Below are 12,475 nucleotides of genomic sequence, written 5' to 3' on the forward strand. Positions count from 1 at the left end.
ATAATTGCAAATATGAGAAACTCAACATCAAACGACACCCATCATCTTAAAGTCACAATCATGAAAAAGTAACAGACCAGCAGGTGGAATCAATTACACATCTGATTAACCTTTGAAATAGGATCAAAAGGATTTCCACAAATCTGGGGATCAAAATTGTCACAATTATCTCCAATTTTGGGGACAGGGACACTGCCAGTAACTACAGGTCCAGTGTCACCCTTCCACATGTCTCCAAAGTGCTTTAAAAGAGTGTTGCTAAGCAACCTACCAACCAATCTAAAATCCAACCAAAGCTTTCGACGCAGTGTGTGGAGGCTAGTGTGGTGAAGTCCGAATACCTTGTGCGTAGTGAAGCACGACATGAAAAATTTCAACCAATAACCAATCATTTCCTGCTTTGTATGTCCGATGCTGATAACCGATCATTGTATTTTTTGGGGGGGATATTGATGAAGTGAACAAGTTGACACTTGACAAACAGGAGGGGAATGTTGACACGCGCGCCTGGAGATGGCCATTTATCGAGCCCCCAAAAACGATTGTGTCCATTTTTTCACATCAAACTATAAGTTGATCTTGTGACAGGCTTGTGTGAAGCGCCAAAATAATAACAAAACATAACGGGGTGTTTGCAACTTTGCGCGCCGTTGTGCGATGGGACGAGGCTTTTCACGCACAATAGTTGCGCCATCTCTCATTTACATTCAAATCAAGGCAGTCAGAGTGCAGTAAACCCGAGTATGCTGTGCTAGACATTGTGGAAACAGAAAAGACTCCCCTTGATGCATGATGTAGTCGGCCGTGCATGTGACGGGCCAATTTGAGACCGCCACTCTCCCAAAGTTGTGCGTCTGTGTGTGACAGACTACTTTCTGTTATCAAAGTGTTGGATGAATTAGGGGCGAGGCAAGTCTGTACAGAAGAGATTGGCTTAATAATGATGCGTTCAAATACATGCATACATTGATATTTTCACATTTTTCTGACTGCATCACGTCATGGCTCCACAATGTCTCACATTTTATATGCACAATCAAGGTGATGGACAACAAACCAATAAAATGGCATCACTGAGTGGAGTGGAAGTGTATTCTCCCAAACCTAATGACTTTTTTTTTGTCCAATTCAGGAATTTGCTTCCCCGCAAGTTGAGGCTGGAGGCTGAGACTGATCCTAACGCACGTTATTAGACAAAGACCTAAAAAATGCCTCAAGTCTGGACAGAGCTGTTTGCAGAATCATTTAGATGCCTAAAACTGATACGACCTGACATGACTATGAAAAATGGACAAGTTGCCTTGTTTGTCTATTGTGTTGTATTAGATGTGTTATTTTATTATCATTAAATTTCATTCTTGTTTGTTTTTTCAATTATTTTATCTACCTTTTTGTATTTTCTCTACTTTCTAGTGAGCCTCTAGTCGATGAAACTGAGTATTAGCTCTCATGCTGAAACACTGAAAGCAATGCATCAGTTTTTGGTGATGTTACTAGCAAATAAATGAATTCTAATTAATTTTTCTATATGTTTTTATAAAGTGCTACAATAGTTGTTAAACGTGTATTACAGAGTGCTATTTTTCTTAATTTGAAAATAAAACAAAATATCCTGTCTTGTACTGTGTGACTCACGTCATTCTTTTTTTTTATCTGTGGTTATATGCAATCAGCAAAACTAAAATACTGTACATCAGTCAAATTGTGGAAAATTAAAGTGCATACTGAAATTGTCTGGAAAACATATTGGAGATGTGCAGAGAGACAAAGACAGGCACTAACCATCTACGATTATCATCATTTGCTGCACATATCAGGCATAGCAGCTGTCACTAAATAGTTCCAAAGGAATTTTAATTCTCATTATATTCTTGTAAGACTGCAATTTCCCACCACCCCTCCCTACATTTCAGTGTACTCCTTTGCAGGAAGCAAATTATGATGTGCAAATGAATAAATTGTTCATGTTTAGTGACGCGTTCTTCTTGCAAGTGTGTCATGCTTTCATCATCTTTGTGCTGGAACACCAGCAACTTTTAATAAGTTAGCGAGCTGAATATGTTCAACTTTTATGCAGCAATATCATCGGCACAAATGTGGGAGCTCAGCAACTGATTTATGTCACTCCAGACACAACAACAACATTGTGATGATTCAATTTGTATTCAGATTCAGAGTATTAAACTTTAATGTGCCAAGTAGGGCACAACAGAAGAAACATGGGATTTTTATGATGCGATACCGTGATGATGTTGATGCAAATCAATTTAGATTGTCTGGTATATTTGCCATGACAAAATATCACATTTCTGTGTCTCTGTTCAAGCAAATACTGGCTTAATGATAAAATGTTGCGCTATAATGGAAAACGAGCCACATTCAGCCTAAACTGATCAAAATATATTACCCGCCACATAATGTGTCGCCTTTTACTGAACAAATCGTGTTTCTCCTGAGAAATATAACTTTTTATCCAATTTCGACTTTATTTTTTTAAGGAACTCTAATGTTAAAGTAAAAGGTCACATATTATATATTGGGAAAGAAATTTTAAAAGCAAAAATAAATCGTTTTAACAGCGTTATAGAGACTGTGTCTCATGTAGCCTTTTCTATGCAGTTTTAATGGGGAAATATTGCATTTAAATGGCAAACGACCACTTTCCTTGTCAAGTGCATAACTATATCCTGTCCGCAGGGGAATAGTAGACTCTTCATAGTCACAGTTCACCTGCACAAATACTGCATGTTTTTATGGACAAAAAAGGGGCAGCTGCAAGATTTGCACCAGAAATTGTGAGTTTGTGTGTAAGAAGTGAGCAAGAAGCTGAACATCAAAACACATCAACTTTCGTACATGCAAAGCTCACCAAGCTACCACTGAGCTACACTCCCAATGCAAGAAGTGTCGTTATAATTGCTAATAAAAAAACATTCCTAAAACCTGCTACCAATGAGAGATATTCTAGTTGTGCTTGTGACCCATTTGATGTGAGCCAATGCTGCCCTCTGGTGGAAGAATCAACAGGTACGGTTCCGGAGTTCCTTTTCTCTATGCCGGGGCGAAAAATGCCGTCTTGACCAATACATGGCAGGGCTGAGCAAAAAATTTACAAATATACTTTAAAATATCAAATAAAATGTTGGTGGTTTAACTGGGGCTACATTGTCTTCTGATGGGGCTATGTTCCTTCTTAGTACCCGGCACCATCCCGAAAACACACGAACACCGTCAATGCATTCGCATGTTCTGAATGTTATTGGTTAATTGCAGTGACGGGATTTTAAATTCGTCAAGCAACCACTCACTAAAGGTGAGCGATTAACTATCTATGTTTTGGAAAAACTTTATTGTAGTCAGGGAGTCTGGATGTATCACTCAGAAACTTGCTACCTTACTGAAGCTCTTTCCAGCATTGCGCATGGTAGCAGGTGTTTAAGGGACACTTCACTGACGTTAACATTGGCACCTATATAACATGTTTGCATGTAAAAATAACAGTACTAAAATGCTCCCCCTAAGACTCTGTAGGTTAAGGTTTTTTTTTTTGTGTGTGATGATTTCCAACAGGAGCTCGGTTTGGCGTTTTTTTCCGTTTCAGCGTCTACGTCACAGCAGGGAAGCAAGCGTGGTAATATTGCTGGATTTGTCAGTTCTGTTGTCTAAAACGGCGACCGATCGCCACCAAAATCCAAATGTATACATTACTACTCTTGCCCACTTCAACCTGTGGACGTAGAAAAAGCGTTCTGCACAATAGTTTGGTTTTATTGAAATCATGTTCGTGTGTTTTTTCCCAGTGTAACCAAACAATTTTCAAGTATATGCTGAAAAATGTGATCTGCCTATTTTGGGGCGTCCTCTGTAGTATTACAAAATGCCACAAGATGGCGCCAAATCCCCGGCTAAATTTAATAATTGGGGTGAAGATGAAAATACTTGGAAATAATACTTGTCCACTTTTTGGGAATACTGTCTGACTGGTTTATGTGCCTGGGTTGTTTTCAGAAGCTACCTTAAACCTATGTAGCTAGAATTCTCAATAATGAACACATTGTGAAATGAATAAATTAACGGCACATTTCTGATATTTAATACCCAGGTCTTGATATGCAGGTGTGCGATTCATATTTGTGTTCATCACAGGTTGTGACTTGGAAGTTAAACACCATTCATTGATTGATGGAACAGGGTGGTGCAAGCGTTAGACTTTAACAAAAACAAAATGAATAGAAGCTGCATGCCCACACTGGCAATGGAAACATTCCAGTGAGGCTTTTGTGCATTTAGACCAGCCCAAAATGTTATGTCACAAAAAAAAAAAAAACAACATGAGTTGTGCTTTTTATTAAGGCATGAAGAAAAAATGATGATACATTTTTACTATGACAACAAAGGCACTTGTTATCCAGAAATCCACCTACAATCCACTTTTTGTTTTTGGACACATCAAAAGGTTTTGGCTTTGAAATAAATGATTGTCATTATATAGCTATCACCTGAGTCAGCTGGTGAACGCCCAACAAGTGCTTGTTAAAATGTGCAAAGAAAACATGTTCAGGGTTGGGAACATGAGTTTGAATAATAATGAACAAAATAATAAAATTAATTTGTATCCTGCAGCATTGTGGATTGAACACCATACAAAATATGGGCTACAGCATAATTGTGGCTGGTAGAGGACGGTCTGAACAACTTTTCACACCACTAGCAAAGCCAGCTACCTCAAGCATAGTTCAAAATCAATAACCTACTCTAATAAAATAATCTTTACAGTTGGAAGTGGACGGGATGTAATGTTTGGGTCTGGTACGGCAAAAATTGGAAAATAAATTGACACATACTACAAGTCTGTGAAGTAATTATACCTGAGAATACGTTTTCATTCTGATGATATTTCACAATCAAGCTTTCAGCTCTACATTTTGACTTCACTTTTAAAATAAATGTTTTTTTTCCTGTGAACTTTGCTCAGCTCTGTGTTTGAATGGCAAGTGCATCGCCCTAGAGACACACAGGCAGAGGAATCGAACGTGAGCTGCTTAACAGATGAGGAAATGCCTTCTTATGGCTTTGTCAACATCCATGCATCCATTCTCCGTGCTGGAGCCTATCCCAGCTGTCTTCGGGCAGTAGGCGGGGTACACCCTGAACTGGTTGCCAGCCAATCACAGGGCACACAAAGACAAACAATCACCCGCACTCACTATCACACCGAGGGACAATTCAGAGTGTCCAATCAACCAGCCATGCATGTTTTTGGAATGTGGGAGGAAACCGGAATACCCGGAGAAAACCCACGCAGGCACGGGGAGAACATGCAAACTCCACAAAGAAAGGCCAGAAGCGTGCCACCTGCTTTGTCAACATGTCATAATAAATTACATCTTGCAGCGTGACTATTTAAGTAAACAAAAAGTCATTTGGACGTCAGTAACTTCTCTGTTGGGCTATATTGACTTTAACATAAAACTTTGGTAGTGTACCAAGTGTCATTTCAGTAACATCCTAAACTTCCAGGAAAAGTTGCCTCCCTTGAGGGCTCCAGGTTATGAACAATTATGTATAGTAGGTCTCCAAAAAAGTGAGACTTGTCCATACTAGGCATGACCGTATGATAACTGTAAGCAAAGACATACGTTTTAACGTATTGCAATTAGTGATCTAGAATGAATTACATTGAAGTATTTGCGTGAGTAACTTTTCCCCAGTGAACATGCTTTGTAGCTCTATTAGTAAACAGATTTCTCGCACCAACAACAGATGATGGAGATTTTTTTTTTTTAAACCGCAGTATACCTTGAAACCAGTAACAGGCCGGTGCATAGTCCAGAGTTGACAGTGTGGAGTCAAAGTAGTTTCCATTCTTTTTTTAAACCCTGAAAACCGCTGAGAGATTGGGATTTAAAATAAAAACATTAAAACATGGCAAAGAATTGGCCAAGGCCGGATATACACTACATGGTTCACGAAATTCCGATATGCATCAAAACAGCGTTAAATAAGAATAATAAAAAAAAAAAGAAATCAGATATCCCAGACAAAGAAAAAAAAATCTGCTGAACGTGATATGTAAATTTGGGATTATTTGAGCTGTGTTTATTTTTCTCGTGCAAAGTGGCAGTTGTTAGGACTAACTGGCAGAAAGAATTGCATTACAGTCGCAGACCTGCAGTGTAAACCCAGCCCCAGAAGGCACAATCAGTAACTTGTTTTTGTAAACATGACGGCTAAGGAAAAATTAACAGGAGCCGTTTAGCGCCGACGTGCGCTGCACATGATTGACAGCGTCTGAGATGGTGAAGAAGGTCAAGCCGTTGTCCCCTCCCTGTTCTTCTGGAAAGTATCCCCCTCGTCGGAGGTCGTCCAAGACGGCCATGTTGCACTGAGCCAGGATAACCGCCACCTCCAACTCGGCATAATCTTTGCGCACTTCCTTCAGGGTGTTGACGCCAGCGCTGTCCAGGAACAAAACGGCGCTGAAGTCCAGTACTATACTGCGTAAAGCCTTGCGGTCCGAAGTCACAATGACGCTGGAGGTGACCTCACCGTCTTCTCTGAGCGTCAATTCTGGCTCAGCGTACTGCCGTTTCAGGTGCTTCTCAAACTTGATGCGCCGCGCCTTCTCCTTCACCGGGTCGAGCCCCGCATGCCGGTACAAAGACTTTTTAAACAAACTCTGATTGGCATAGTAGATGGGTGCAGGGTACCTGAAGACGGCCACCCCCTCGTGAGTGTGCAGGCCGCGGTACGCCGACAACACCTCGTAGTGGTCCCTGTCAGCGTTTCGGCCCAGCTCCAAAGCCTGAGCCCGCTGCGTACGGCCCAGGACGCAGAAGACGGACACCAGGATGCCCACCAGGAGGCCCAGCTCCGTCGTGATCAGAGCTGAAGCGGCCATGGTGATAAGCCAGATGGTGGTGTCCACGCGGTTGACGCGCCACATGCTGGGGACGTCGGCGAACTTGCGCAAGGCGCCGCGGAGGTTGACCACAATGATGACAGCCAGCACACATCTAGAGAGGAAGCCAGAGTTGCCTGATTGGGTTGCACCGACATTTGATGAATTTGAGGTTCCCTGTACTCACTTCTGGAGGGAATAGAAGAGGGGCGCGATGACGAGTAGCACCAGCAGCAGGACCACGGCGCTGACCAGGGCCGACACTTGCGTCTGGCAGCCTGTTGACTCCTTGACCAGTGTCTTGGTCAGGGCGGCACTGGTGGTAAAGCATCGAAAGAAGGAAGGCAAGATGTTGCAGAAGCCGATGGCGTACATCTCCTGGTTGGCATCCACCCGGTAGCCGTGCTTCTTTGCGAACATCTCCGACAGCGACACGGTGATAGCGAAGCCCACAAGAGCGATAGAGAAGGCGTCTACCGCCACGCTGGGGATGAGCGACCAAGACGGTAGTTGTGGCGGCAGAAAGCCTGTTGGGATTTCGCCCGCCACGTCCGAGGCGTAGTCGGTGTTGAAGTGGCCAAAGTGAGATGCCAGCGTTGCGATGATGACAACAAACAGCTCAAAAGGAATTGGAGCCTGGATAACACACAGAGGAACAGACTATATGAGCGAGGTATTCATTTACAAAATATATGCATCAATGTGTATTGCTGTTTTGGTTAGCAACAGCGTTCAAAGGGCCTCAGCTGTTAACGATTCAAAGTCCATTAACAAACAACGTCGTCAGACACGGCAACTTTATTTCTATAGCACATTTGATACAGAGAGAGCAAAAGTAGCTTCTTACAGTTACTAAAAAAATATTTCCATTGAAAATTATGTTTCCGGATGGAGAAAACGGACGTGTCTATTTGTGGGAGGTTTTTTACTGGTCGCAAGGGGACCTGGCAATTTACTGGGGCATGCCGTCAATTAAAGAGCCAATCACTATTTGAGGAGATAACAAAACGTTGCTTTACCTGGGCCAACATTTGAAGAGAATCTACAATTCGAAAAAGGCATTCGTTTGCCTGAAATGAGTGAATGACTGACCCATCGACTAATTGGGGCTTGGCGACCCACTATTTGAGGAAATAATCTCTCCTGACCTGAAGGAAGGTGTCTGTTCAAGGGAGTTAGTCATATATTTTCCTATGTAGATGACATGATTGAACGGTACCCGGCTACTAATTTGGAAATGTAATCTTAGTTGAACAAATAACAGAGCATTCACCACTTGGATTAAAATATGAATGGAGGTATTAATTTAAGAAAGGTGTCTATTTGCGGAGGCCTTTAGTTCCCTTAAGTGAATGACACACCCAGTGAAAATTTGTAGCATGTTGTATCACCATTTGAAGAAATAGGGACACATTTTTTTCACCTACACTGTAATTTAAAGGCAGGCATCTGACGGAGGTGATTATTTTTTGGGGGGTGACATGCCGACAAATCACGACTAACTAGGGAACGGTGTGTGCGTGTGAGGAGTGACAATGACTAGCGAAGGAAATATAGCCCATTTTTTGACCTGAAACAAAGTTTAAAGGAAGGTGTTTTATTTGTAGGAGGAGTTTATTATTAAATTGAATTACTAATCTGGAAACTATCCATCCATTCATTATCGGTTGCACTTCTCCTCACAAGAGCTGGGCTCTATTGAGTCCAAATGGCTCTCACGGGACAAAAAGCAGGTGGAGGCTTATGATGCGGGCAGTAGGCGGGGTACACCCTGAACTGGTTGCCAGCCAATCGCAGGGCACACATAGACGACAACCACACTCACACCTCGGGGCAATTTAGAGTGTTTAATCGGCCTGCCATGCATGTTTTGGGAATGTAGGAGGAAAATGGAGTACCCCGAGAAAACCCACGCAGGCACAGGGAGAACATGCAAACTCCACACAGGAAGGCTGGAGCCAGAATCAAACCCTATACTTCTGAACTGTGAGGCCATCGTGCCCATTCAGAAACTAATGCAACACATTTCTTGACGTGTGCCTGAACATAAAGAAAGGTCTGTTTGAGGGAGGTGTTGTTTTTCCTGAGCGAATGACTGACCTTCAACTTGGCTTTGAAGCGTTCATTGAGCTCCTTGGAGGGCAGCAGCAGCAGCAGGCACACCAGACTGGAGATCAGGTCGCACAAGTTGCAGTTTCGCAGGTTGGTCAGAATGCTGAACCAGGTCTTGAAGAGCGTGAACCAGCCCTGCGGTCGGGGGATCTTCAGACCCAACATGTACTTGACTTGGGAGGTGAGGATGGTGAGCGAGGCTCCCGTGGCGAAGCCGCTGAGCATCGAATCCGACAGGTAGACGGACACGAAGCCCACCTGGAAGATACCCATCAGCACTTGGTAGACCCCTGCAATGAAGGTGACAGTTGCTCCCACGGATATCGCATAGCAGCTCCTGTCACACGTCTCCACCATGCTACTGTTGCCGCCCACAAGGGCGGTGCTGCCATTGCCACCAACGCCACCCTCGGCAAGGAATCCCGCCAACGCCAACTCCCGGTCCACTACCTGCCCCACCAGCAGGCAAAGCACACCGAAAATGCCCACAGAGATGTGTTTGGAGGTGCCCAGCAGCGTGTAGATGATGCAGGAGAAGAAGGAGGTGTAGAGCCCGTAAATGGGATCTTGGCTGGCCAATAAGGAGTAAGCAATGGACTGGGGCACCAACAGGATTCCAACAATGAGTCCCGACATGACATCACCAAGTAGCCAGTCTTTCAGCTGGTAGCGCGGCAGCCATTTCAGGATGGGGATGAAGCCAAGGACCTTGGACTTGATCTTCTTTGGGGAGCAGGAGCAGTGTTCCTTGAAGTGGCGGGACAACACCGCCTGGCAGCTTTGTCTCGCCTCTTCTGGCACTCTTTCCAAGATGAGCGGCTCACGCTTGTCCCCAGATGATGCGCTGCAGGCATCTTCATGAGGCATCATCGAGCTCTCTACGGTCAACAGATACAAAGTTAGGATCACAATAACTGTCCAGAGGAGCCAGCTATGCAGAATGAACACACCAGAAAGTCGTAACTGGCGACCATTTAAAAATGTCAAGTATATTCTTGCTTTTTGAAACCACAATGGCTGACGGAGAGGGAAAAGAGTGGATTTAATTGCACATGCACTTGGCCATTTTCAAGACGGACGTTTCAAGACAAGCAAGGTCATGCAAGACTCACTCAGTAGTGTGTAAGTGTGTTTCTGTATATGATTTCTCCAGCCGGGATGTCATAAATAATGATATTATGAGGGGGATTTATTCAAGTTAGACTAAGTAGGACTTCACTGAAGTACATGTAGTGAAGTACCACTGAGTACAAATAATATACTGTATATCACCACTTATTAGAACGTACTGCAATTCCCCAACAAGTGTTCACATACGGACACAACAAGTTCAATCGCCCCCTGAACACGTTCAATAAACAAAAGTTCATGAACCTTGGGTGAACGTGAATTGAACACATTCTATTTCTGTTTTATGAATGTGCACATTCTGGCATCTATGATCTGTTTTTGAACTGTAGTATATTTTTGGTCAGTGCTAGGTTTCTTTAGACTTTCAGGAGAAAACCCGGACAGTACACGGGCCTTTATATGTAGGGGGTTAGATGCCTTATTTGGCAACCCCGGCCATTACTCACACATGCCCATAATGTAAAGCTTGGCAAAATAGACCAAAAAAAAAGCATGTAGTGGTTACTTCAGTGTGGAAATTTAAATTGGTGAGCAACAAATACTAAAGGTAAATTAGTGTTTGCTAGTCTCTGGTAGGAATAAGAGCATTTTCCCTTGGAGGCGTGCATTTAGCTGTGAGCACTCCAAAGTTGCTGATGGGTCACCGTTTTATGGTTGCCTTGCCAACCTTGCGATATACAGAGCGTGATAACATTTCACGAATACTCACCTGAAGAATAGGAGGCCGGTCGTTATTCTGCAGTACGAGAGACATAGCAGCAATGTTGCCCAATTCCTACCTCAGATTATGTTTATGCTTGTATATTAAGGACTACAGTTCTGATTTTGTTTTAATTCCTCATTATCAAACAAAGTAGGCCATTCAAGAAAGAGGTTTATCCTCATATTTTTTAGACTGTAGGGTGAAAATTGCAGCAAGCTATGAGTGTCGACTGAATGAATGGCAAACATTAGAAAATACCAGTACTTTAAGGGTAATAGCTCACAGCAACATATTGGGGGAAAAGAACTATGAAGTAGTTCATTTGTGGAACGGTGACCTTTGTCCAAAATTTAGAATTATGAACTATGAACTGAACTAGTTTGCATAGAAAGTGAGCTTTCCCAACACCTCCTGTCCCTTTATTGATCAAACAACATTCCTTCACAACAAACTCAGAGTCACTGAACAGGCACAGCAGCCAACCAGCTAGCTCATTCTCATTTTAAAGCCATACACATGCAAAGTCACGGATCCTACAGTGAGGATGACGACCATAGGTGGATAAAAGTAATAGCTTCACCTCACATGCCAGTGAGTTGCATTTCGTAATGCAAAATCGATTTTTATTTGAGTACTTGATTGGTTATTGCATAATTGCTACAACACTAGATTCTAAAAATATTTGAGTCACTCTAACTGGATCATTTATTGTTTTTCTGTTTATTCTTATTGTGCAATGTAGTTCTTATGGTGGTGCAAGTATTTAGCCATTTTTAATATCAGGTTTAACTAGCAACCTTGAAGAGACTGCTGTAAAGAGAAGGGTACATTTGAGGAGGGTAGATTTGAAACAAGCACACAAGTGTTTGGATAAACTGTGCAAAGTGTGAAAGAATGAAAGCTTTCACTGGTCTTGAAACCCCTCTGAGACGTCATCATATTACATGTCAAGTCAGTGGGGTGAGGGCGCCTCCCACTAGTAGCTACTCAGGTCCGGAAAAATATGATGAATAAATTGCTGGGGACATTTTTTTAGCAGCATTGTTTAATTTAAATACTATATATGTGAACACATTTTAGAATAGTGCACTGATGATTTTTTTTTCATACACATTATTGTAACACTGAATGCAGTAGGCAACGAATTTATCTTTTGTTAAAATCATTCTGCGAATTACTCACTCATACAAAGCGCAATAACTTTGGCAATGTTAATTCCGCGTTGATGAGATTATTGATCCAGGCTATATTTAACAGCTAATACCCAGAAGTTCCGATTAAAAAAGAAGAACTTTAAACATCCTTTTCATCAAATTGGCCGACTAGTAAGGTCGCTAGCGTGTTTACTCAAGCCTATGAATGACCCCCTTTGTCAACAAGTCGGCATTCGGCAACGTGTCAAACTTGAAGAAGCGAGTTGATGTCACATTTGGTTCAAGCAACGAGGAACAAAATGATAGTTTTTAAAATGTTAACGTTAAAGTCACTAACTTGGTGTGTGCTGGAACTCTTGGCCAGAGGCGTGAGGAGAAGATTCGTGTTTTCTTATTCCATTTGGTTTCTATTTCAAGTCAAGCAGAAGCACCTCTGCGTGGGGGACGTGACGTCAAGGAGCAACGTGAGAACCG

The 12,475-nt window shown here is 42.5% G+C and overlaps 1 protein-coding gene across 2 annotated transcripts; it reads right to left on the reverse strand.

Annotated features, from left to right (window-relative positions):
* Positions 1 to 4,332: 4,332 nt before the first annotated feature.
* slc26a2 (solute carrier family 26 member 2) lies at positions 4,333 to 12,468 on the reverse strand. 2 transcript variants are annotated; one of them, XM_088295128.1, is made up of 5 exons: positions 12,339 to 12,468; positions 9,002 to 9,891; positions 7,089 to 7,537; positions 6,550 to 7,016; positions 6,291 to 6,458 (listed from the first exon to the last, which is right to left on the reverse strand). In XM_088295128.1, exons 2-5 carry the CDS (start codon positions 9,881 to 9,883, stop codon positions 6,439 to 6,441), a joined length of 1,818 nt encoding a protein of 605 aa, XP_088151254.1. In that variant the 5' UTR covers positions 9,884 to 9,891; positions 12,339 to 12,468; the 3' UTR covers positions 6,291 to 6,438. The 2 variants fall into 2 exon arrangements, with proteins under 2 accessions (XP_088151253.1, XP_088151254.1); XM_088295127.1 differs by having other exon boundaries at positions 4,333 to 7,016.
* Positions 12,469 to 12,475: the final 7 nt, after the last annotated feature.

The sequence above is a fragment of the Idiotropiscis lumnitzeri genome, chromosome 4 (genome assembly GCF_059441095.1).
Source record: "Idiotropiscis lumnitzeri isolate Australia: NSW breed Sydney's pygmy pipehorse chromosome 4, RoL_Ilum_1.0, whole genome shotgun sequence".
NCBI classification, from domain to species: Eukaryota; Metazoa; Chordata; class Actinopteri; order Syngnathiformes; family Syngnathidae; genus Idiotropiscis; species Idiotropiscis lumnitzeri.

Excerpts from the sequence above, each read along its gene's own strand:
- slc26a2 (XM_088295127.1), bottom strand. The coding sequence starts at position 9,883 with ATGATGCCTCATGAAGATGCCTGCAGCGCATCATCTGGGGACAAGCGT. Across the intron at positions 7,538-9,001 it reads GCTTCAAAGCCAAGTTGAAG|GCTCCAATTCCTTTTGAGCT; the intron begins GTCAGTCATTCG and ends TGTGTTATCCAG. Across the intron at positions 7,017-7,088 it reads CTCTTCTATTCCCTCCAGAA|ATGTGTGCTGGCTGTCATCA; the intron begins GTGAGTACAGGG and ends CTTCCTCTCTAG.